Source organism: Chamaea fasciata, unplaced genomic scaffold (assembly GCF_029207755.1).
Source record: "Chamaea fasciata isolate MVZ Bird 193981 ecotype frontalis unplaced genomic scaffold, bChaFas1.0.hap1 SCAF_3, whole genome shotgun sequence".
Taxonomy (NCBI): Eukaryota; Metazoa; Chordata; class Aves; order Passeriformes; family Sylviidae; genus Chamaea; species Chamaea fasciata.
This window is the reverse complement of record NW_027094088.1, coordinates 50,670,549-50,696,901: the sequence shown is the minus strand read 5'-3', so window position 1 is coordinate 50,696,901 and position 26,353 is coordinate 50,670,549. Positions and strand designations below refer to the sequence as shown.

The window sequence follows — 26,353 nt, the reverse complement described above, 5'->3', positions numbered from 1 at the left end:
TGGCAGGGCGTGATCTCTGCCTGCTCTTTCCTCCTCGTGGGCTGTTTTTGATGATCCAGAAGAGAGGACTGAATTGCCTGCACGCCCCTGGGCAGCGATGCCAGGGAGAAGAGTGGAGCTACAGTTTTTGCTGTTGAGTGGAGAATGGGGAAAACACTTGCCTCAGTGCTATCCTCTGCTCAGCCCTTACATGCTCCGCTGAGCTGCTGCAAGGTGCCACTTTCTGCTGCTTTTCTCCCCTTTGTTTTCTTTGGCAGCTCCCTAAGTGCTGTATCAAAACAGCTTCTGGGGAGCTGCGCTGGCACAGCCACCTACCTCCATACTGGTGCTGGTTTAAAGGCAGCGAGAAGAAACCTGGACTGAAGTCGGATTGAGTTTGTTTAGCCTCCCGCGAAAACCGCTGAGAAAGGGGACAGGAGCAGTTTCAGAGAGGTCTCTTTGGAACCGACGCCAGTGGCTGGCTTGAAAGAAAATGAAAAAGGAGTGTGTCTCGAGATCTTTCAAACTCAAACAAAACCCAGGCTCTCTCTCGCGTGCTGTCAGCTGGATAAATTTCTCGTCCTTGTCAAGGCAGACAAAGAGATTGTTTCGCAGCGATGGGGAACTTTCGTCCATGTGCGTGCAGCAGGTAGACGAGGATGACGAGAACTGGACCTACCGGAGCCAGCAGAGAAAAGGTGACTCGCTTTCTCTTTAACCCTTGCGATTGCAGCTGAAGTGCCAGCCCTGCTCCGTGCTGCTCTGCCCAGCTGCTCGGGTTCCACCGGGGGCCAGGAGCCGCAGGTGGGGGAGGAGGAGGAGGAAGGCGGCACAAAAGCCGAGGTTGCACCACTGCCTTGCCAAGTTTTTGGGGGTGTTAAAACTGTGAAAGCTTAGAGTGATTAATAGGAAAAACCTTTAATTTCCCATCTAGGTACGGACTGTGTGGGATATAGGTAAGCTATGTTTATGCTTCATTGGTGCCGGAGTCTTTGGGCAGGTGCTGCAAGAATCTCTCTTCAAAATGTGGAACCAAAAGCTATTTAAGGCTCCACTTCTAAATGACTGGGTGGCTTTTCTTGGATGACTGCCTCATGGCCCTGCTGGGAAAAATTGAAGTGTATTTTGTTTTATGAGGGCAGATGAGAAAAGGTCCCAGATGCAAAATAAAAGAGATGATGAGAAAGTGACGGGAATTGCTCCACAGAGAGGAGGGACATCTAAGATACCAGATAAGCAGCTCTTACTGAACCTCTGAAATGTTCAGACCTGGAGTATATTTTATACGAGACTTCTAAAAAGTACTTTTATTTTTTGTGGTCTGTTTTTGAATGAAGTTTGTCAGGTCACTAAATAACCAATTACCTCTTATTTGCCATAAATCAAAACAAATTTCAGAAGTTTGCTCTTGTGAGCTGCAGTTGCCAGTAGCTGGCTGGCAGGCAGTGGCGTGTGTGTGCACGCAAGGTTGAAAACACTCAGTAACGTGAGTGATTTGGTTGTACCTTCTCTAGTGCTACCAGAGCGGTAGTTTGTAAATAGAAAGTGTAAGGTTGACTCAGTTGTGCTGTGAGGTCGCTTTTGTAAGAGCAGGCAGGCTCTCCAAGGGCATTTGATCTTCAAAGGGCCTTTTATTTCTTTGTATTTCTGGGAACAGTTAATAGCTATTTGACCAGAATTTCACTTCCGTGTCAAAACAGATTGTGGCTTTAGTAAATAGTTTGTATGCAGGAACACTAACACAGGATGTATATGCTTGTGCTTTGCTCCCTGCACGCTAGGACACAACTTTAATCTGTGCTTTGAAGATTGTTTTTTAACCTACTTCGCTGCTGAAAAACTTCTAAAAAGGGATTTTGCATTTGCAACCACTAATTTTTACTTTTGACCATTGGTATGTTGATATTGTACAGTGATGTCATATTAGTTTCTAATGCCTGTGGGATGGGATCTTGCAGGGATCAGAAGAATCATCTGGTTCTTCTGCTGGATTCTATGTGATTTCCATGAAATTTCTCGTGCCGCCTTCCTTAGCCTGTGCTCACGCTGCAGGGCAGAGATGGGAAAGGAAGCTTTACTGATGGATTAATGGTGTATTAATTTTTTCTGAGTGATTTACATAAAGAACCCATTGTACAGGCTGGAGGGGGAGGGCAGAATTCCTCCTGTAATTGGGCAGCAAGCTATGAAAGCCTCCCTGACTGCCTATTGAGGAGATGACAATATGTCATTTCTGAAGGGAAGGTGTGGGGAGGTGTAGATTATGCAGGGTTTATTTCCTCTTTGCCAGGAACAATTTGACTCAACTTGTAAAATCTGCCTGGATCATAAATCTAACTGTGCATTTCTGTCTGACCAGGATCCTCTGCCAGACTGACAGGGATTGCCAGGGCTGAGGGGAGTGTGGGGTTATAGATTTGGACAGGTGAAACTTGTCACAGCTGCAAGTCTCTTACCCTGGGCTGCGAGTCAGGCTTGCACGGTGTTGGAAGAGTTCGAGAATCCATACCTGGCAGTGGTCGCCTTAGGTTTGTGCTCAAAGGCAAAACGTGTGTGACAAATGGCCACTTGTGTTCTCAAATTAATTTGCTCCACTGCTCTGTTGCATTACTGCTTGCCCGCCTTTGTAAAGCTGAGGGCTCAAAGCAGTATTGTCTTTGGTGCTCAAATTAACCATATCACTAAATTAACACAAACTAGAAAGAAATGAGAGGCATAGCAGATGTACCAAGTGTTATACAGAAGACCAGACTTTTAAGCTAGATTAAATTTTAATAGTTTTTCAGCTGTCAATGGTTTTCCCTCCAATTCTTGCTCAGGTAAATTGGTAAAAAAGTAAGTCTGACAAATCACAGGTTCTTCTTCTCCTAACTGTACATGTAAAGGCAGGAGTGTTAATAACCGAAGCAGGAAATGAAGGAATTGTTGTTCTTTTGAGCTGTTTCTCTCTCTGTCTTTTTAAACCTCTTCTTTTGCCGCTCCATTGCTCCTCCAGGCTCAGATTGCATTCCCACGAGGCTGCTGGGTGACAGGCACAAGGCAGCATGTGTTGCGTGGTATTTCACCAGCAAAGTGGCTAATCTGCCTTGGCTGCAAACAGGAGCTTGCACACAGTAGGGAGCGCAGAGATTGGTTGGATTTGTCAGTTTGAAATGAGCAAGAAGAACAAAAGTAAATGGTAACTGCAAACCTGGGGCATACCCCGATGTCCTCTGTGACTGTTCCCTGCGTATGTGGAACTCAGGGGCTGCTGCTTCTTTTTCCTTTTTAAAATGTACACAGTAGTGCAGGGTGTTTCTGAGCTGGTAGCACCCATCAGACTTCACATTTGATAAATCTCTTACTAGAAGAGATGGTAAAAATTGAGAGTAAAATAAAGGTTTGTTTTTTGAAGCATTTCTTGCTCAGTCCTCTTCCTCCTCAGTCAGCTGGAGGCCCTTTGAAATGAGGGCACACTGTAACTCTCGTGTTTTTTCTTTAATCAGACCTTTTAGTTTAGACGTTTTACTTTCTGGGGTAGCACATATTTTCAGACTGAAGCTCAGGGCATTTTTTTCCTTTAGAAACCACTTTATTAGAAAAAGCCTGAGAGGAGTATTTGAAATGAAAGTGCTTGGGTGTGTTGCAAAGGTGGAATAATGGGGCAGTGGTTCGTGTGTGCCTGTGCTGTTTATCACAAGTACGACATAGCAAGTAACTTTGAATAGAGATTACACATGAGTTAGTTCATGGCACAGGTTTCACCATATTTAATTTTTTCGAAAAGGAAATGAGTCACATGGCAGCATTAGAACATCTTAACTGAGCTTTTCTGGCCAGGTGCTGCAGAAGGGCTACTAGCAGGCAGGTCTGGCCAGAGGTGACAATGCATCAGAAGAAACTCTTACACAATAAGGTTTTGCAAACTCTCCCCAACTCCTGTTTATTGCTCTGATGTTTTTCCCACCCTCCATTTCACTTGGTTGCTTTCCAATCTTTCTGCATCATGAAAGTTAAAAGTCTTGGCTGCTTCTTACTGCATTTACTTACTTACTTACTATATTACCTGGAAAGCTTATTTAAAGTCATTAGAGAAGCCTTGTTTCTCAGGTAACTGCTGTGTTTTAATGACTGATTAAACCCAGTTCAGAAGGTGGCAGCCACTGGCTTTCTGCTGTTTGCTGGCCAAGTCTCTGTCTTTAATAACAAAGCATGTGAAATGCCCATTTTTTTCCTTGCAAACCCAGTCGAAATGTGAGAATTTATTTTAATGCTAAAATAATTTAAATTCATAAATAACTTATTGTGGGCTGAGCCTTTTGTGTCCTTGCAGTGTGTCTGATGGAAGCATTACTAACATCCTGATGACAACTCGGACCAAAGCTGTCAGTTAACTTCCTAATGACTTATCCTGGTCTGAGAACATCACACTTACGAAGGGGTCAGATTTCCATAACCTGAACAATTACTGACTTGTCACAGTAGCAGTATTTGTGCTGCCTTATTATGTTGGTAAAAATGATGCTCTTTAGTTATGCCTGTACTACCTGTGGTTGGTTAAATGTGCATCAGGTAAGTTTAATACTATCACATGAGCTTTTCTTCATGTTCCAGAGGCACACTTGAGACTCAAGACTTTTTGGTTTTTGGAGCTTGTATTTTCAGTGTTTCCTGTAGAAACTCAGGGTAGAGATAGGCAACTCTGATCTCACCTAACTGCAGCACCAGAGCATCACCCCAGTCTTTAGTCCAAATAATTTTTAAATTCTACATTTTTAAGTCATGAATATATTTTACAAGGGGGTTTCAGGAACAGACGAGTAATCACATTTCTTCAGTAATGAGATGTAAAAGTACCAATAACTATTAAGTTTCCATAAGCAAGATTGCCAAATCCAGAGTTCTTGTTGCTATTCCAGTGTAAAATCATTTTATTGGGCTTTTATTCCTGTGTGTTTTTGGACAAGATCTTGTGTTCAAAGGGGGGAAAGGCATGTCAGTTACTACATAGATAAAGGCCCACAAACCCAAAGGGAGCTGTTAGCATTTATAGAAGCCATAACGTGATGGATTGTAATGTTGGAGCATGTGTGTCTGTGAAAAGGATTCTTGAAGCTTTGGGCAAGTCCATAAATAATCATTTATGGAAACCTCAAAAAACATTTGTGTAAGAGACTGGACTAAGTCCGAAACAAATATTATATGCTTTATATATGTGTTTGTGAAAGGATTTTTTTTTTGGTTGTGTTTGTTTTATGGTTTTATTTTGTATGTTTTCTAGGGGGATTTTTTTTGTATTTTAAAAAATGAATATTTATTTAGTAAGTATAAGCATACATATGCAAATCTGAATGTTTAAAAGCAAAAAAAATGAGAGATTTGATATAAAAGCGAATTTTCTGTCTTCTACTACCTTTTACATGTTGTAGGTTCTGTGTGCAAAGATAAAATTGGATTTAGTTCTATGCCTTTGTAACAATTGGTCAAGTTTATATCAAATTTTTGTGATCGGACTGTTGGATGTTGTGCTTTCATGGAAGAACAACTGGGAGCAGAGGTACTACTTCGATTACTGATGTGTGTACTATTTGTCTTAGCATATTTTTATCATGGCACAGCAGAGGGTTCTGTAAAACTTTCATGATATACAGTGGCAAACAAAAGTTTTCAGGCTGGTAAACCAGCTGGGGGCAATCACAACTCCTGCATCTAATTATAACTTGAAGTACCAACTTTTGTGTGCTTGTACATAAAGATAAATTTAATAAAAACTTTGCTGTCTTTCCGATGTCTTCTGCCAAATATTGCCACAGATGGGAATCTGAAAATGGGTTTGCTAAGCAAAAATTTGTAACCTACAGAAACAAGTTTGAGTAAAAAATGTTGGTATCACAGAACTGTTTGTTTAAACCACATCTCTACTTCTGCTATATCAAAAAAAAAATATGGATCCAGACATCATGATTATTTATTCTATAAAAACCTTGCCAAATTCCTTGCTATTTTGAAAGTGCAAATACCTTTATTTTAAAAACAATATTTTTTTTTAATCTGATCAAAAGTTTTCCAGGTAAAAATAGAAATTAAAATAGCCCTCTACAATCTTATAAACTTGCTGCAGTCCTTCCTTTTTTCCCAGCTGCTATCCCAGCATATCTATGCCTCTCCAGGAAGCAGTGGAGAACAGCAGTCTGTGCTAAAGGACATTTCCCAGTAGATTTTTTAAATGAAGAGTTGTAGCTGGTTTCACTGCTACTCCAAGAGCCATAACTAATGTAAGTTAACGGTGTTGAAGAGTCTTAATCTCTCAGGGGATTGTGGAATGTTTTTTGTTAGGATGGAGGAGCTGAAGGGAAGAACAGGCTTGTGTGGTGTTGCTGAATCTGTGTGTTAGAGTCATGTCTTAGAAGTGTGCTTTTCTTAAGCAGAGGGGAAGTTAACCCCTGGTGTTTGAGAACTCCTGGGGCAGATCCCAGTTTGTGCTGGGCAGCTCTGGGCAGCTGTCAGGTGAGACCCTGACTGTCTTTACCTTCAGCAGGACACCTTGAATTTCAGATGGACAGTAGCTCCAGCCGGAGTTCTCGTGGCTGGTTGCACTGGGGAAGACCACAGTGGTGGGAAACACAAACAAATTGAGTAGCACCTGACTTGACCCTGTGTTTCCAAAGTCACAGGCACACTGGAACCCAGGTTGTCTCGCAGTTTCTGTGCTGTTTGGATTAGCAGGGTCGCTGGTGCAGCCCTCCTTTGCTTGCTTTTTTGCAGCCATGAAGAAACACACGAGGTGCTGTGTTTTTCCTTCTGAGAGTGTATTGCTTGGAAGAGTTTCCAGTTTTATTTCATGATATATAAACTTCTCTATACTTTTATACACCTTTTCTTGTTCTCAGGGTACCTTCTAATGTCCAGCCTATCCTTAGGCTGAAAACTTGGGGCAAATGTTTGCTCCTCACTAGGGGCTAAAACTGATGCCTCCTGACCTTCATATTTTACTCTTAAGTAGCTATATTTTATAAAGCAGACTGGATGCTTTCCAGTGATTGGATGCATTGTTTGAGCTGAAACAACGTGCTGTATGTGCTTTCCTGTGCACTGCTCATCGAGTAATAGAGTACATGAAAAATTCTGTTTCTGTGCAGTTGTTAGCCAAATGTTTCATGAATTGTCCTCTAAAACTGAGGGGACCTTTGTTTCCAGAATGGTCATAGCTCACCATTCTGGCAGAACATTGCAAATATAACAACTTCTTGTATTTCCTCCAGTCTGTTACAAATGAAAATAAAGTGAAGCTGAAGGTTAAGAATGTGGCTAAATAACTAAAGTTGATGAATTCTGAAAGAGAGTATTTAGCTTCTATTATAATATTTGGAACAATTAAATAGGGTGGATTTGACAGTTTGTGATTTAAACTGTGAAATAAATTTTCTTCTTGTCTTTTAGCTGCAGAACTTCAATAAAAAATAAAGAAGTTTAACTGTAGGTTTGCCATTCACCTTGTTTGTTGGGGATTGGTTTGGGTGTTTGTTTACTTTTGGTTATGTTTGTCTATTAATATATCTACCACCTTCTCCCATTTGTAAGTGGAAACCTGTGTTGTTGTTTTTTCTTCTTTGTTCTAAAGAATTGAAGTGTAAATGCTGTTACAACTTGAATTTGTAGTTTGTTGTTCCAAAGCCTGAGCTGAAGTGGGTAAAATGTAAGGTGTAGGTGCTAAGTGTGTAAGCTTCCCTTACATATGCCATGGCAACTTCTGCCTGGAACTTCATCTCCCTGAGGCAGATTGGTTCCCTGGTCGTTGAGTCGGGGTGAACTTGGAGTGTTTGGAAGGCAGTTACCGGCTGTGAATTAGGTGCTTTGCAACTGGTGCATCGCTCACCCATGCACTCCGAAATAAGGGATCTGAGAAGCACCATAGAAGGCTTTTATGTAAAGCTGCTCAGAAGTTGTCAGATCAAACACCTAAGCAGAGGGAGTGACAGGGCTGCGTTTTGCTTGAGAGAAGCACGTGTTAAATAGAAGTTATCCCTGGTCACACTTTCTCCAAGGTAGTAATGCAGGTCCGTAGTAACAGTGCACCAGTGTACATTGTGGATATTGGAGGGGACGGGGAAGGTTTCTGCCCACACCTCTTCTCACTTCTTGAACTGGGGGCCATGTCCATGAATCATGGTACAAGATGCTGTACTTGCCAGTTAGCAGGTCAGGTTTGATAGGAGCAGTTCTTGGAGCGAGGCACAGCTTCACCTTGTGACTCCTTTAGAGGGGTACCTGCCTTTGTGCAACATGTCCCCATCAGTCACGTCCCTTCAAACCTGCTCCTGTCACCTGCTGCCTCTCTTTCTTTTGCTTGTTTGCATGTCTGATTTTTCTTTTCTTCCCCATGGCTTTGTTTTGCATATGCAGATGTTTGCTCCCTAGTGCAGTGGGGATGGTCACCGTTCATGTGTTAGACTTACTACTCTGAGTCGCACTTGCAGGCATCTTGCTAATGACTACATTAATTAAAGAGGGACCTTTGAAAGAAACAAGCTCTTAATTTTGATTCTGTCATTCGTGTCTAATTTTGATGTCTGAAATAGGGACAGAAACTAATGAATAGGGGAGGCTGTTGCCTTTTAGAAACTGAAATTTGTTTGTACTTGCTTGTAATTTCCATGGAGCCTTTGTATCTTTTTTTCCCTTGTAATCCAGACTGCCAAAGAGGTGATGAGTAAGGGTGACTGATTACAGCCTACTGTACGCTTACACAGAAACTCTCATCCAGGAGTTACTAACTCAATTTTATTAACCTTCAGTAATACATGTAATGCCATATATGGTAAACATGGCATTTTCATTTCAGAATGAAATGAGGTATTGTGACATGCAGTGCCAGAATCAGGTATTAAATTCTGTGTTTGACTTGTAACCAGCATGACCTGGTTTTGCACAGGGAGAAGATGCCTTGCGCTCAGCACCGCAACTCCTTTCCCACCAGGATGCTGGCTGGCTCTCACAGTGGAGCTGTCAATAGCAAGGAGGCTGCAGCCCTTCCATGGTCTCTGTCAGACTGTCATTCAGCTGGGACTGTGAGGAAGGCAACAAACCTATTAAATTAATCAGGTCAAATAAGGAATAACCCGTTTTGTTCTGGCTGCTCTGTGCTGACACTTCTCACAGGCCAGAATCTCAGTGAAGAAGCATTTGTGTTTCTGCCCCAGGGACAATGGCAGAAAACACCTTGGGGCTGTCTCAGGTTTGTAGCAAGGAAGGAATCAGGACAGGTGGGAATGCAGAAATAGTTCCCATTGCACTGTTCATGTTAAGCTGTAACAACCTACAAATGGCTCTGTCACCCTGCCCCAGCACGGGTACTGATAAGAATGCTCGCTCAATTTGCTGCCCAAGGACAGCTCATGCTAAAGTGCCAATTCTTGTAATTCTTTGTCAAGGACTTGAGTGTATTTTGGCCCATAGCTTTAAATCAGAAGAGAACGACTTAATGTGCTGCTGGTTTTACCTCAGTTTTTCAGTGAACTGTTTCTTGTTAGGTAAGCATTGGGATGGTGTGAATGAAGTCAGGTCCCCAGGTAGTACAGATGGTGTGTCTGCACACTCATACAACTTAGGGATTTTTCTCTTAGCTGCTTTCAGTTGATCTGGCATTTGTTTCAGGCTTGGAGAGTGGGGTTTTTTTTGATAAAAGACCATTGGTCTGGTTACAACGTGCTGTAATTGTGCGTATTTCAGGAAACAACCTGTTCTTTTCTCCTCATCCTTGTAGGATGGTGCAGCTGTCTTTGCATGCCAGGATGATAGTGGAGGAATTCATGTGTTCTTCATGCTGCCTGTGGTTTTGGTATTCCTGATTACCCAAAGGTGGCCTCAGAGCATTCCCCAGTGACTTGTTGTTACCAGGGTTAGTGAAACACTGACGACATCAATCTGAGGGAAAAAGCCTTTGCCAACCTGTGGCAATTTTCTGGAGCAATGCACAGATGACTGGGTAAATGAAAGTGCCCACAAGGGGCATTTTTGTTTTGTTTTAATAGTAAACATTATCAATAAAGCCTTGTTGCATCCATTAATCAAAGCTAATTTGGCACACAACCCTTGCAAAACAATCAATATTTATTTATTTATTTATTTAAATTGAGAAGCAGGTCTTTTAGCAGCAGATTTAAATTACTGGATTGCCTGTTGTTTTCCCGGGCTTTTTTGTTCAGAATTTCTGCTCTAGCCTCTCTCTAAATTTAGGACCAGCAGCCACTGTTTCCATATAATTAGTGTTCTTCTGGTCATGTGTTAAGGCTCTGTACACTCTGGTCCTACCCGCACAACCAGGAATTCCCTCTTTGTTCAAATTCTGTGGCAAAGAAATTCCTGAATGAATTTGGAGAAGTTGGTTACAGATTCCTTTCTTGACCTACAGCAGCTCTTTAAAAGATTTTGCCCTTTCTGTGGCCTTTGTCTGAAGAGTAAGGCAAACAAAAGATAAGGCGAACTAATTCATGACTTCATTGTGTTTGTTTTCTTCCTCACTTAAGGCAGAAGGCACCCCATTCCTAAAAACATTTATTTTGTTAATTTTAAGGCCAAGCACTTTGTGTCTGCACCTGCAAACACTGCTGGGTTTATTAGAGAAAAAACTTTTTGTTTGCAATAATCTGAAACCACAACAGGATTTCACATATGCTGTCTGCAGTATCTAATTGAAAACTACAGCAGTATAGCTGTAGCTAGGGAAGGAATAAAAATAAAGATTTTTCTTTGAAAATCATATTTTGATGAAAAAAGACACATAGATAAAGGATTTTACTTTGGCTCCTGAGTTTACATAGGATCAAAGTGGAACTATGTCTCTTCTTCAAATAAAAGGTCATTGTTTTAGATTTAATTCTCTAGGAAAACAATTTCAAATAGTGTCAGAGGTTTTATTGGAAGAAAGTTGTTCTAATTACGAGCATACTTTTTTCCCCCAAATGTTTATATTGGTTTTGTTCATTTCTGCTCCTTAAAGGTATGAAAAACTCAATTTTTTCTTCTGCGTTTGACAGTGTGGAAAATTGTTTCTCATGCCTGTCTTGGAGGGTGGGACAAGGCCCTGTAGCTGCAAATCTGGAGCATGAGAGTAGCTCTATACTAGTTGTTTCACTGATAATTTTAGAAAGATCCATTCATCACAAGTCACCTGCCTGCATGACTTTTTGCAGGACAGGATACATCATTTTAGCTCCTGCTGTGGCGCAATACTTAGCAATTTGAGTTACTTTGAGTTACTGCTTTAAAGGACGTACTTTCTGCCTGATCATTTGAGTAAGTTGCTTATTTCATTATGTTTGCTGTGACTTTCCCCAAAAGATTTTCTTAATCTTAAATAATTTTTGAAATATTTCTTTCCTTCCTCACTGTATGAGGAAACTCCACCCTCAGTCCTCAAGTAGAATAGGTAATAAAATATGTGCTATCAACTGCAAGAGAGATAATAGCAAAATATTTTTCTCTTGCTTCGGAGTTGTAAGAATATTTGGTTTTACTTATCAAAATAATGGTTAATATCTTTTTTTCCAATGCTTGGTTTCCGAGTCAGTGCTGACTCTTTAAAGATATGCTGGGGCTGACCTAACCTCTCTTTATCTCCTGTCTCTTATCACCAGTGGGAGCACAGGGCCTGGTAGGTTCTGGGTCTGGCTCTCCTTAATGCTTGAGCTGCCTGCAGAGCAGATAGTGTGGCTTATGTCAACCCTCAAATTGAAAATTTTATTTTTACTCCAGCTGTTTTCTTTGGATAGCTTTTCAGGGTGGGTTTTTTGTTGTTGTTTGTTTGTATGGGTTTTTTTGTTTTGTTCGGTTGCTTTTGGTTTTCTGTTATGCACAGCTTGAAAGGCAAGCATGTAGGAAAAATTCAGGCTTTAGAAAAATGATAGCTGGCACCCATCCAGGGCATCAGAAATTAACAACTCCCAAGGATTGCTTTGGTTCTAAAAGGGAACAGGGCTTAATTAGATGTCCCAACAGCTCTGCTAGCTGGCAGTCAAATTGGGATGCACCTTGATGTGCATCAACACGCGAAGTGGGAAAGAGCCTAAACCCTCATCATTTTTTCTATGAGTTGTGAAGATCTGAGCTGAATTTTCTTTCATGCTTATTTTAATGGTACGATCTTTAGTATCCAAAAATTGGTGCAAGCATGTACATATTTTCTTGAATTTATTTCCCTCCCATCCTGTTGCATTTTCAGATTAGGGCAGCTGAGAGAAATGGCACTTGCAATGTTATGTTTCAACAAGGGAAAAATGACATTGCAGCTTTTCTTCTAGTTGTGCTCAGAGAGCTGATAGACATTTCAGTGAGTTGAGGTTAAGGGAGAAGATGAAAGATGTGATTTGGTGTTCCAAAATTCCTGACTTCATGTGGTCAAAGCATTTCTATTTAAAAGATCATGACTCTTCCCTATTAAACGTGGATATATATGCACAGTTCTCCATGTCATTTGTGGACTTCTCTATGGAGCCAGTCTATGCATTTGGTGGGAGCAATGGCAGATGGCATTATGGCAGCTGGGAGACGTGCTTCTTCTGTCATGGGATAGATGTGGTGGGATGTATTCTTTCACATTTGTAGCTGTCTCTTGATATCCAGCACAACATGTAATGCATTGCACTTTACACTTTGTAATATGGCTGTTGGAAGATATTTCCATGTTATTTCCATAGAGTTCACCCAGGTTTGATAGGGAAATTTGGTTCCCTAGAGTCACAGACTGCAAATAAGATGCAGGGTGTAGGAGAACTGGTTCCCTGTTGGGAATTTGATTTCATGCTGCAAATGGCCAGGCAAGAGAAGAGCTGGGGCAAGGAGCTGCCAGCTTCCTAGATGGCAAGGTCCACTAACTTTGAGGCAGTCAGGGGGATAACAGGCCTCCTTGGTTTTGCTGCTGTAAAGATGCAAGTGTCTTCTTGGATCACTCATAGAGTCCTGACACACTAAAAAAAATAAAACAGATGCTGAACTGCTTTAGGCCTGTCTGGGGGTTGCTAATTCTGCCCTCTTCCAAAATATGTGAATTTTTATTTCACTTATTTTTTGTTTTAAGCATTCCCTTTTCCCCAATGGACATGAGGAAAGCGGGGATGCCTTTCACACTTCTTTGCTCTACTCCTGGTGAGAGTGGGAGGGGAAGCTGGTGAACAGGACAGTGTGTATCCCCTGAGGAGGATACACTTCCTCAAGGGCCCAAACCTTGCCAGAGGAGTATGTGCCACTGGTGTTACAACCCAGAGCAAATTGGACTTTTCAGCAATTGTCTCTAACCTGTGTCTAATTCTTCAGTCACTATTATTGTTCCATAGTTGGCTTTCTCTTCCTTGTTTTATTGACACAGTTTGCCCATGTGTAGAACAGACTGCTGGTTGGGTGGGGTTTTTTTGTTGGTTTTTTTTTTTTGTTTTGTTTTGTGTGGTTTTTTTGTTTTGGGTGTTGTTTTTTTTTTTCGTATTTTTTGTATTTCTACTTGTGTGTGTGATTCCCCTAGAATATTCTGTGTCCTTTCTTAGTCCCCAGTGGAGTGTTGGCAGCTGCTTTCAGTCCCCGGTGATTATCACTGATGCGCTCCTTACTTCCCCGTCCAGGTAATTAATGAGTGGATTTAACAAGATTGGACCTTAAAATCCCTCTGGTATCCAAGTAACCTTCCTCCAGCTACAATATGTTTTTGTCTATTTTTACTCCATAAACTGTTTATTCCCAGAGCTCTCTGAAAAGTTGCTGTAGGAAAGAGCACATGCACGCCTGGAGCACCAGAAAATAGAATTACAGGGAAAGGGCCCCTTTGCTTCTCAGAGCATAAGGAAATCTTGACATTAGTCTGTACCCGTTCTAGCAGGATTTGAAAGAGAAAAGGCAGGCTAAGCTATATAAGTGTTCTTTTTTGATTTCGAGTTATTCCAATGTAATGTCTCCATTTGTCTGCCACCACTGTCTGCTCATAGTCCACTCTAAAGCAAAGTAACTTACATGAGGACAGATACTTGAAATGTTATTCTTTAATATCGAAGCCCAGCTTATGGTATTTAGCATCTCATTAACACTGCTTCATCTGGGGCCTGAATTGCTGTTTTCAAGGTGTTTAAGCCAGGTTTTTTTCTGGAGCTCCACCTAAAGATAATATGTGTTTGCATGTGTTCTTTATTTTCATTTGGCTTTACACGGAGGATTTTAGGACTTGTGCGTTTGGAGACAGTTGCAATTCTTGTTTGTTCAGCAAGATAGGCTACCCTGATCCTTACCTTGTTCCCTGGTTCTTGTATGTCTTTGCTGTACAAGGGCAAGCCCTATAAAAGTTAGTGAACACAACACAGCTTCATTTAGACCCAAACACCATGGCTAAGCACAGTGCTGGTGGTAGCTCTTTGTGACCTTTATAAAATAAAATAAAATAAAATAAAATAAAATAAAATAAAATAAAATAAAATAAAATAAAATAAAATGCTTACAACGTTGTGTCCTTCTGTTACTGAAGGTCTCCTCTGCAGAAACAGGGAATAATGTAAGAAATCTTTTTAGCCACATTTCTGGTGGTGAGCAGAGGAATCATAGAATGGCTTGGGCTGGAAGGGACCTTATAGTCACTTTAGTTCCAACCCCCCTGATCTATCCAGGAATATCTTCCACTAGACCAGGTTGCTCAAAGCCCCATCCAGCCTTGCTTTTGAACACTTCCAGAGATGGGGCATCCATCATCCACCAGCAGTCGTAAAGCACACAGGCATATACAGTATTACAAAAATAAACATTTTCTCTAGCTTGACTGTTGAGATACACTTAAAAGGTTTTGGGTTATGAATAAACCCGGTATTTATAGAAGAAGTAGAAAACTGCTCAAAGCTCTTTCTGGAGAGAGACCAGACGCGGGGGGGGGGGGGGGGGATCACAAAGAGCAGAGTCAGTAATTTGTAAGGAGCTGGCGAGCCTGGATGGCAGTGACTCCCTTCCCTAGCCCTGACCGCTGGGTGCCCACGAGCTGCAGAAGGGCAGTGCCAAGTGCTGCCAGATGACCCGGGCTGACCCTCCCCAGGAGCTGCGGCCCGTCCCGTGAGTGGCCGCGCTCCTTCTCCCGCGTTTCCCCGCGGGCCGGGCGGTGCGGGCGGAGGGAAGGGAGGGAGGGAGGGAGGGAGGCCGGGCCCCGCCTCGCCGCTGCCCGCCGGGCCGCAGGATGTTCTGCCTGAAAGGTGAGGGTGCTGCGCGGGAGGGGAGCGGGGCAGCTCTGCCTGGGGCACAGCGCGTGGGTTTGTAGCTCCTTTTGTTGCAGCCGTTCCCATCGCTGCCCGGCGCGGTCCTGCGGGAAGGTGCCGGGCAGCCCGGCAGACAAAAGGCTGGCGCGGTGCGAGGGCAGGAGCGCGGCCGGCGCGGGAACCGCCGCGGGGCTCCGTGTGCGGAGCGTCGCTCCTGGTCACACAGCACCAGAGGCGGATTTGCCTTCGTTCGGTTTTTCCCCCGTACGGGTGAGATGTCATGGAGCACCCGGAGGAGAGCAGAGAGGTAGTTAGTTGGTCGTGCTGTGTTCCTGCAGGTGCTTGATAGAAACTCTGCGGCTCTGCTGGGTGATGCTTCCTCTCGTTCAGAGATGGTGCACACCGCCGGAGCAACAAGAGTTTTTACGTCCAATGAGATAGTCTTATTTTATCTTTTTAATTGAACTCCTTAAGCACGTGGTTCTGAAACTGAAAGACCGGGGGAAGCTTGCTGGTTTTGCTTCATGCCCGTATTTCTGTTTTTATTAAAATTTGATATTACTGCTGATTTTCCTGCTGAAGTGAGGTGAAAGCTGACACCGGAGAGCCGTTGTAAGGAAGGGCTTAGGAGTTTTTCTTAAAAAACAGTTTCCTTGGGAAACAATAACAATTACGTTAATTACTTAAGTGCTTATCAGTGCTTGCTCAGAGTGTTTTTCTAAGCTAGTTAGGGACATGGTTTAGTGGTGGACTTGGCAGTGCTGAGTTAGTTGGATTCCATGATCTGAGAGGTCTTTTCCAAACTAAATCGTTCTATGATTCTACAAACCATTGACTGCTTTCATTCTGCTAATAGCTTCTATTTATGCAAAGTTCCCACTAAAGGATCTTGGTACAACCATAAATTTTAAAAGACAATAAAAATAGTTATTTTTCTGCACGTTTCAGAGCACTGATCCTCGAGAAAACCTTAACGAATTGCACAACACAATTTGCTGTGCAGTGTTTTATCTGAAATGAAATCGTTCTTTTGTACAAAAAACCTGCACAGTTTAAAATTTTAAACTCCACAACAAGAGGTTTTCAGTTCACAACAGTTCAGCGGATCACTGGTATTACAAAGCAATAAAAGATGAAACTTTTGCTGCAGCAATAGTTACAGGACAGAAATTGTTTAAATGAAGAGTATAATAGGTAAAAGGTTTTCAGGCCTGTTGAGGCAGCTAAAAAGACTGAGACTTCTGTAAGCTAGATCGCCTGGCTGAAAATGAATCAAGGAGTGACGTTTTCAGAGTTTGTCCTATGTGCAACAAATGGGCTTGTACAGAAGCAAAATATTTTTGCCATGTGTAATTAAATTTACTTGCGCTAGCTTTTTTCTTTTAAGACCTAAGTTGAATGCATAGGAAAAGACTCTTCAACATTTTCAGGTTTTATTTGTGATTAAGTTGCTAGTTCCAAGATCTGAAAGCCCATCCTAAGGGCTTCTCTTAGAAGCAGTGAAGGCACTGGATAGTTGTGCTGTGTAGCAGTCTGTTTTGGCACGTGTTGATTCTTGCCTCTTTGCATGGACTCTGTCCCTGTGCTTTGCTCTATTTTCGTAGCTTGGAGTAGACTTCTCCTTAACCTTCAGGAGCAGCAGCTACTGTGCATCATTATGCACTGAAAATCACGATCCTGAAATAATCAGCTGGAATGCTAGTACCGATTGCCTCGACATGCAGAGGAGAAATGTTGCGACACTCCCATCCTTTTTACTGGCTCGATAGTAGCCTGTGTAGGAAGGTCACTTAAACAGTGGGGCACGCCTGCCTTTCAGGTGCTGCTGGCTTGTTTGGGCTCCGAGGGCTCAGGGAGAAGCAGTGTGGTGGTTGTTCAGGCCCTGGCTGCCAGCTCGCAGTGTTCGCTCAGTCTGATTTGTAATCACACTCCATCTGATCAATAAATCCCAGGTCTGAGTCAGTGTAGTCTGTGGGCGTGGGTGTACGTGGCATGGTTGATGAAATCCCCCCACTCTAAAACTTGGCCTCCATGAACTCTAGCGGTCTGCTGCCTCTAATTCTTTCCATTTTGCAGGGGAAGATAGGTGCTCAGAGCTGGGTGTCTCTGGCCGTGCATGGCAGGTGAGCTAGGGTCCCCTGCTCACAGGCTGGCCCTCACATGGCACCAGCCTGTGGGCAGCTCCTTCAGGTGCCCCCATCTCCTGGGACATACAATGGAGTTTGAGCTAAGCTGGGCACCTGCAGCAGAGGCAATCTGGGTGCTAGTTAGTGATCTTTGGGGCTGAAGGAGTGCAGATGGAATATTTAAATAAGTTTCCCCGGTAAAGAATTTTTCCTAGAAATGTCATGAGCTGTTCATTGGCATGTGATGAAAAATGAGCTCACGTTTCTGTGATACTTGTCTGTAGTTTCTCTTTCCTTCATAGCTTTTTTTTTAAAGGGAGAAAGAATAGTGCCAAGAAATGCTGTAAAGGAGGCATGTGTGCTTACTGCTTTGCCTGCACTTGGGCAGTATTTTCCATCCTTGCTTGTCTTACAGCTGTGCATTTTGAGAGAGAAGTCTTTTATACTAATAATAGCAAGAAGTTATGATAGAAGCTGTCCATGAAAAATCCCAGGCATGTGCCGCTTGTTCTCTGGAGAAGAGTTCCATGCTAGAAATGCAGATTTTTTTTTTCTTTTTTTTTTTTTTTCCTTTTTTTTTTGTAGAAGATCACAGGGCTTCTCACCAGTTGTCTCATGTGTTCTGTGTTTGTAAGGACATTCCTTGGATTCCTTTCTTGGCAATTTTCTCGTGAAATAGCCAGTGTTTGAAATCAGGAACAGCTTTTCTCTGTCTTTAAATAAATGCGTTTTCCAAGTTGACCTAGACAAGAAAAAATCTGTACTAGTTGCTTTCTTTTTTCTTTCTGTTTAAAGTTTTACTTTTTTGTGTGTATAACACCAGGACAAAATGAGAAAAGGGACTTAAAATAATCTGAATCTAAACAGAATTAAATGAGTTTTGTTTAAGCCTAGATTGATCTTGTGGCATTTCTTCCTCTGTATTTATTTCAATTTTTTTATTTCTGTTTCAGTTGCGCGTAATCACAATGGGATCCATTCTTTTTGTAGTTTTTATATTATATGCATTATTTTATTAGGGTGATTAACTTTGAGGACACTTTCTATCTCCATTTCTTTGATGAATAAAAGCAGTTTGAACAAACACAGAATAAGTACAGACTGACAGTTAAGTATCAAGCATATGACTATAAGTGACTATAAGTTATAAAAAGCCCCCTACTTCTCAATTCCTAGTTGCACCCGTGTGAACCTTGGACATGCCAGGATGGCTCTGTCTTTGCACCATCACCAAGAGTTCTGTCACACACACCTTGTGTTCTCATGCTGTGAGGGAAAAAATAATCAGTTTCTACATGGCTGCTAGTGAGATTTTACTGTTCAAGGCTGCATAAAGTTTGAAGGTTTTGTTCATTAAATAACAGCTTTATTAATTCACACTGGAAGGATATGTGAATTATATCAGGAGGATATAATTCAGGAAGAAGAGGAATGGAGGTGAGGAAGGATATGTCCATGGCTGAGTGTGGATAACAGCATCTGGTACAGGACCAGCCTTTTTCTGTCAGGTGACAGTGAACGGGAATGGCTTCTAACTGTGCCTGGAAGCATGGAATGAAATGGAACATAACAAAAGGAAGATGATAGGTCTGGGTAATAACATTCTTGCTGAAGTTATTCCATGCTCAGAAATAGTGAATATGTACTTCTGCTTTTAAGTATCATTCAAGTCCTACACCTATGGCTGCAGTCCTATTGTCTAATGTAGTTGAACACCATCAAAACACTATTTCTGTCTGGATTCATTTACAATCTAAATGCATTGGAAGAGGGGCAGTGTATGTAAAAACAAAGAGAATTTTCAGAGGTAGTGGGCTGCCTGGGTGGCAGAGCTGCCGCGGTGCCTGTGGTGTCGACCCTGCTTGTTTCTTGGCTCTATTTGTTCGCAGAGATGGAAACACCAGGAAGGAGTATTTGTGCCATGCGGACCCACTGGGGGAGAGTGGAGTACCCCAAATCTTGCTTCTGCAATTCAGAAGTTGCCTGTAAATACATGTAATCACCACATTGTGGAAGCTTGTTGTTCCACTCCTGGGAGCTGTTTCATTTGACCGTCTGTGAGGAGCCCACCAAATGGCACGGGTACAGAACCTGCGGAATGAATGCCTATTGTTTGCTGTGGTTTTGCTTTGCTTTTTTTGGTCATAGAACAGGGTGTGGGTGCCTATTTTTTTCCGTTAAATTTTTAAGAAGGTCAGTGGTAGTGGGTGAAGCAGGGTGAATGTATTCAGGCGTTACGTAAAAATCTTTTCCACCAGGTACATCATCCAGGGCACATGGGCTCTCACCCTGAAGTGCTGTGGTGACAACAAAAAACAGATAGATTTCAGCTGTGAAATCAGTTAGTATTAAAGCTCACCATCAGTAAATCTTTAGGTGATGATTGGAAATGGTGGAGGTCAGGGCAAATTGCTATATGTGCCTAGCCCTCAGTACTTGAATTCAGCTTGTGCTTTTCAAACACTGCGCAGTATAAACACAGACAGACAAAAATACTTGATGTTTGTAGTCCATTTGTTGACTCAGATGGTGTTATTTAAGACTATGAAAAGTGACTCCTCTACTGTCACAGCTATATAATTAAGATACAGCTTTTCCTTCACGTGTGTGTTTAGTGCACACTCTGCCTTTCTGCTCCACATCTGTGTCTTTATTGCGGGCTGCAACAGGAACCATTTGCACAATTCACACAGCACTGTAGTCCTGAGGAGGGCTTGTTGGTAATTGAATCATAAGTAGAAAGATTATCAGCTGTTTTCCTTGACCTGCTTTTAAGCAATATCTGTTAAGCCCCTCCATTGTCTGGAGGGCTGCAATACAATGAAGTTGGCCATTGCTGTGCAAAGCAATACTAGAGGGCAGTGAATTTCTGTGAAATTGCAGCAAGAAGCCAGTGCTTAAAATTAAGCAGTATAACGTGTGCAGGCTAGAGAATATTAAAGTAGATGTAAAAGTAGCATGCACAGCCAATTGGATTCATAAGCACTGAAAAAATTCCATGTTGAAGTGGTCTTTGAGACAGCATACACATACTCGAAATCTATTAATATCTTCATGAATTTTTCAGTGCTTTAAGCATAGTAATGATTGCACGTTGTGTAAGTATTGTGTTACCAGATTTGTATTCTCTGTGCTTGTCATTCTTCTACATTGGCTTTCTCCCCTAGCCCCATCCCCCCCAGCAGCATTTTTGCAGAAGGCTGCTGTTACTTCCAGGGAAATGCCATAAACCTTTGTCAAATGGGAGACCTGTTCCCTGTGAAAGCACTTTGCCTAGTATTAAGAAATGGAAATTTTGTTAATTCTTTTATTCAGAGTGCTGTCACAGCTGTGATCTTGCCTGTGGTTAATGGCTGGCAAAACAGTCTGTAATTACTTCAGGCATCTCTTTCTAATACTATCCCAGTCATCTAGAGCATCCCACTTTTTTCTAACTATATTTAAAAAAAAATTCAGAAAATGTTTTTGGCATTTGAAATTCTTGTATGACTTATCTGGACTTTCGGACTTTAAAATATTTTAAACTTAATTGCTGGTCATATGCAGAGGGATTATAAAAGCATAGCTTATTTAGTCTAGCTGGTAGCTTGGGAGGTAAATACCTCAAGGAAAGAGGAAACCTGTTGAAGTCCAAGGAGAGTATTGGCACAAGATAAATGGTTGTGACTGTGTTCTGAATTAATTGAAGTCAGACATTAAAAGGTTCCAAACCATCTGAGGAGGGAAGTTGTGAAACAGACATCCAAACAGGATAATGTGGACAAAGAATGTTTTTAAGATGGTTCTTGATAATGTTGTGGGGAGTTTTAAGTCAGAGTTTCTGGAGCTGGTAAGGGAAGTTTGTGACAAAGGGCTGCATGGAAACCTGGGGACAGGATTGCATTTGCTCTTTGCATATGTTGTAGTTGTCCCATGTTTAAGTGCTTCTGTTGGTCCTCCTGTGAAGACCAGGAAGAATTATCCCTTTAAATATGTAATTGCATCTTCTGAAGTTTCTCTTTGTTCAGCTTCACTGGGGGCTGGCTACAGGAAAAGGCTGGATGAGGAGCAGGGTGTGCTGCAGGTTCTCATGGCATCAAACCATCTCACAGATGTGCCCTGCCCACCCTATTCTTTCCTTTAGGTTCCGCAGCAGGTACTGCTGAGGTGAAAATTTCCCCAAAAGCTCAGCCTGGTCGGGATTGATGGACTTCTCCTGTTCTTTTTCTAGTGCCAGGTGTGCTACACTCTCCTTAGAAGTTTTATCTTACAGATCTCCTACTTTCAAAATCTCCAGGCCTTGCTGACACCTTACAGTTTTCTCTCGCTCTTCTCCTGTGACAGTTTTTAGGTATGTAGTGAGATACTGCTGTGTCTCACTTCAGGCTGCTTCTTATAAGGTCTTTCTTGGCCTGTGAAACCTTTAAATCCAGAGATGTGCTGAAAATCTGCTATTTGCAGCATAGCATCCTGGCCCCTTTCTGACTTTCAATCCGTCTTCACTTCTATTGAAATCCTTAAATAGTGCTGAAACAGAAATACAAGCCAGGAATTTTAGCCGCATCCCATAGTTGAGGACTAATACGTGTGGTGCTCAAGCAGAGGCATTTCCAGGATCCTGCTTTTCAGGAGAGTAATGTGCTTTCTATCTGCATCTCTGCATCTCATTCACGAAGTCTTGGATTATTTTCTATGACTTTTAACCTTAAGAGAATTGCTGCATCTTTAACATGCTTATGTGGGATAAAGAAGCATGATGCTTAAGTAATGAGGAAAGCCCAGCTTTTTCCTCCTTTCATTATTAAGGCCAACAAGTTGCCAACTCTTGCCTGAAGGTTCAGTTTGCATGGAAGCTTGTGTTAAAATAGGATAAAATCTTCCCTGTTTTATGTGCATTCCCAGTCTGAATGCACAAGTGGAACCTTCTTCAGTCATTCAGGTTTTGTTGTCCTAGTTTCATACCTCAGATGAATCCGAGATCACAAGGAGGTTTTTCTAGTTGCAAACAAACAGGAGCCATCGTTTGTGGAGCACCTTCTGGAGAGGTGCCCTTCCTCGTGCAAACCATGCTGGAGAACAGAAGATGGGAACAAGGGTTATTGTTACCTTCTCTCCTCACAGGCATAGTGCTGGAGTAAATGTGGTTGACAAATTAGGAGAGCAGAAGAAAATGCAAAGCTGTTTCCTGTCCAATGGATATTTGGAAGACAGTTTTTGATTATTTTCAAAGCCTTTTTTCCCCTCAGTCTTCAGTGCGTCCCTGTGTATTGTCATGAGTCAGTTCATGCCCTGGAGCAGTATTGCGGGCTAGGGCAGTGGTCCAAGAGATTGCTGTGGTGAGAGATGTCCCACTCTGTCAGGTCACACAGCTTGTAGTTCCACTCTGAAGGTCTTGAAGAGTTTCTCCCGTCGTTCTCCTGTGCAGAGTTTGCTCTCATCTTATTGCTTCTCGTCGTAAAGGATCGTTTTCTAATGTTAAAAATAATTTTACTTTTCTGCCAAGATTTTTAAACCTGTTCTTGGATTATCATGCCAAGTTGTATGACTTTCCTCTCTTTTTTTTTAAAAAAAAGTCTAATGCATAATATATATAAAGGCTGAGTGACTGTTTTTAAGAACAAAAAGGTTTATAATCTGTTCAACTTCAAATTTATCTTGATTCAGTGGCCTGTAGTCTGTCAAAAATTGAATTTTCAGGGTACAGAATTCTGAAATGAACTGAAGCATAAACTTGAAGAATTATATGAATTTTTTCTTAGTTTGTGGCTTTGATATGGGCCTTGTCATATCCATGTCGTATTGCATTGCTCAGTCAGAGTTGTTGCAGAGATGATCCTTCTCTAACAGAAAGTTGGCATATAGAGAGTATAATCAGAAAGGAGACTTATTTTCAAGAATATTTCTTGGAAATTCAGGATTAATTTAATTTTTTTTTTGCCAGTAAACAGACTGAGAATGAAACCCATAGACAAGTGGGTCTATTAATTTGTGAACTTGCATACAGATGGCTGCTCTTTCCAGTTCATTTTGTGAAAGCTCAACCATTTGACTTTTTTTAAAACAGAGCAGCAACTCCAGATACAAGAAAGAATGGTCTGGTGGGCTGTGTAGCAGTAGCATCTGCATTCAGTCATTTCGTTGGAAAATCAGTTGCTGTAAGAACAGCTGACTGTTGGCTTGGCAACTTCATAGTCCGGATGAAAAAGCAGTCCAGCAAGTTTGTTGTTAAAGACACAAAAATGACAAGTCAATGTGAATTTTCTGTAAAAAACATCAAGGCTGTGTAATTGATAGTAAAAAGTTCACACATCATACGGATATATTATTGACTGGGAGTTGACAGGAATGCTCTTCCTAGAGTTCAACTTGATTTTGGATTGAAATACTGCTAATTTGTACTGCTCTTCATTAGCTTAATCTTTTCTTTGGCAAGGGGTGCATATTTTTGTAATTATTCTTTCCAATGGAATTTGATGAATTCCTCTAGCCTGATCTGTAAACCCAAGAGTTTACTTACTCTTTTTAGAAAGCCTTTATGTGACCTGTTGGCAAGCAGGTGGGCTGTATTTAGTCATAGTTCGTAAGAAGCTAGTGCTAACTGGCTTATCTTGCATAGATATTATTTTCAAGTAAATGTGACACTGCAGATTAAAAATTTACTCCTGAACCATTCCAGGGTAATGGGATTATATTTGGTACAAAGTTTTCTTTAGTTCTTTTAATGTAATAATTATCTTTGCTGAGTTATGACCATTCCTTAGGCTGCTGACAGAAGCATGTGAAAAGATACAATTTTTTTTTTGTTGGTTGTGCTTTTTAAAAAAATAGAACTGTTTTATCTTGAGCATATGCAATGATTATGAGAAGCTATGTCTACATTGGCAAGTTACCATGACAGGAGTGCGATCTGTAGCGTGGAGTAGGTGTGACATCCTTGTGCCTGCAATGCAAACCAGTGGCATGGGATGTGGAAGAGCGTCTCTGGGTGGAACCAACATGTGGCTGAAATGGTCACCGATAGGCAGGAAAAACGTCTTCAGGCTGAAAATTGAAAAACGTGACTATTTCTAACTTTTCGACAATGAGGTTTGCCATTCTTGCTCCTTCACTGATGTTTTAATATTATTGCATTCTGTTTTAGCATGCCTAATGTAGTAGCTGCTGCTCTGTTGTCTGAAAAACAGTGAATGAATGCTCTGCCCAGCAGAGCTGGATGATGCTCTTCAGTGTTGAATGTTGTGCCCTGCAGAATGGAAAATCCTGTTCTTGTGGGGCTGAGTATTAGCTACCAGTTTCTATTAAAAATGGATGAGCAAAAGATCAGCTCATCTTTTGACATCCTGAGATAACTTTTTTTTACTCTATACTGAAGCACCACTCTATTAATAAAACCAAGTTTTGCTTTTTTTCCTTGCCTAGATTCAAAGAATCATTTAAGTTGGGAAGGACAGCTAAGGTAATTCAGTCCAGCGTTAACCCAGCAATGCCAAGTGCCAAGTCCATCACTGAACTGTGTCCCCAAATGCCACAGTTCTTTTAAATACTTTCAGTGATAAGGACTTAACCACTTCCCTGGACAGCATGTTCCAATGTTTTACAACCCTTTCAGTAAAGAAATCTTTCCTTATACCCAATCTAAACCTCCCCTGCTGCAATTTGAGGGCATTTCCCCTGGTCCTGTCGCTTGTTGCCTGGGAGAAGAGGCTGACCCCCACTTGGCTATACCCTGCTTTCAAGGAGCTCTAGAGACCAGTAAGGTCTCCCCTGAGCCTCCTTTTCTCCAGGCTAAACACCCCCAGCTCCCTCAGCTCCTCCTCATGACTTGTGCTCCAGACCCTTCACCAGCTCCATTGTCATTCTCTGGACACGCTCCAGCCCCTCAATGACTTTATTGTAGTGAGGACTTGAGGTGTAGCCTCACCAGTACCGAGTACAGGGGGACAGTCCCTGCCCTGGTCCTGCTGGCCACACTATTCCTGATACAGGCCAGGATGCCGCTGGCTGCCTTGGCCACCTGGGCACACGCTGGATCATGTTCAGGCGTTGTTGACCAGCGCTTCCAGGTCCTTCTTTGCCAGGTGGCTTTCTAGCTAGTCTTTCCCCTGCTGCCTGGGGCTGTTGTGACCCAGTGACAAGACCTGGCACTTGGCATTGCTGAACCTCACAGTTGTCCTTGTACCACGGATCCAGCCTGTCCAGATCGCTCAGCAAGAGCCTTCCTGCCCTCCAGCAGAGCAATGGTCCTGCCCAGCTTGGTCTCTGCAGACTGACTGAGGGTGTTCTTGATCCCCTGGATCATTGATAGTGAACAGGACTGGCCCCAGCACTGATCCCTGGGAGCACCACTGGCAGCCAGCTGCTGGCTGGATGTAACTCCATTGGTAACCCCTCTCTGGGCCCAGCCACACCACCAGGTTTCTGTCCAGTCAACTCTGCCCCCAGCCAAGTTATGGGCTGCCCATTTCTCCAGGAGAATGCTATGGGAAATTCTCAAAGGCTTTACTTAAGTCCAGGTAGACAACATCCAAAGCTTTTACTTCATCTTACATGGAGCTTAAAAGCAGTTCTTTATGGGGTACTTACTGAAACACTGACCATGTAAAACCAAAATGTTTTAGAAGTACTCACAAAAAATAATAAAGAATATAGATTTTAATCTTGAAAGCCTTCCTGACTTCATGATGCACCTGGCCAAAGCAGACCTTCCTGGGAAGGAATGCATGTCCAGGAGGTGGCACTGCGTTTTTGACAGCAGTGATGGTGTACATGAACAGAAGGCAGCTCGTCAGACCATTTCCTGCAGAAGGAGGAGGGTGAGGAGGCTGCAGCCTTCTGACTGAAGGCTGCTTTCTAACAGTGGCTTTTATCAAGTAGTGTAGGTTGCTTTGGTTTTTGATTTGAAAACCCCACTGCATGTGAATTCTTCCAGTGAGCTGTGCGGGCGGCAGAGAGAGGTCACTGGTGCTTTGTATCAGGAAGGTGCTTCCCTCTTTGGGCTTTTAAATCCATTAAAAAGAATTGTGCGAGATAATAGGAGTGGGGAGATGGCTTCTTTCTCTTCCTGTTACCATGGTAATA

At 42.2% G+C, this 26,353-nt stretch overlaps 1 protein-coding gene across 3 annotated transcripts in view; it reads left to right on the top strand.

Moving 5' to 3' along the window:
• The window catches only part of NHSL1 (NHS like 1), a 177,983-nt gene that overhangs the window by 75,139 nt on the left and 76,491 nt on the right, over positions 1-26,353 (top strand). For 2 of the 3 annotated variants that reach the window (XM_066178965.1, XM_066178964.1), the window contains exon 1: positions 322-677. The exons of the other annotated variant lie outside the window; for it this stretch is intronic. In XM_066178965.1, the coding sequence (XP_066035062.1) occupies positions 473-677 (205 nt within the window). In that variant the 5' untranslated portion in view covers positions 322-472. Of the gene's footprint in view, positions 1-321; positions 678-26,353 lie in introns of those variants that run through there. 3 annotated transcript variants of the gene reach the window in all.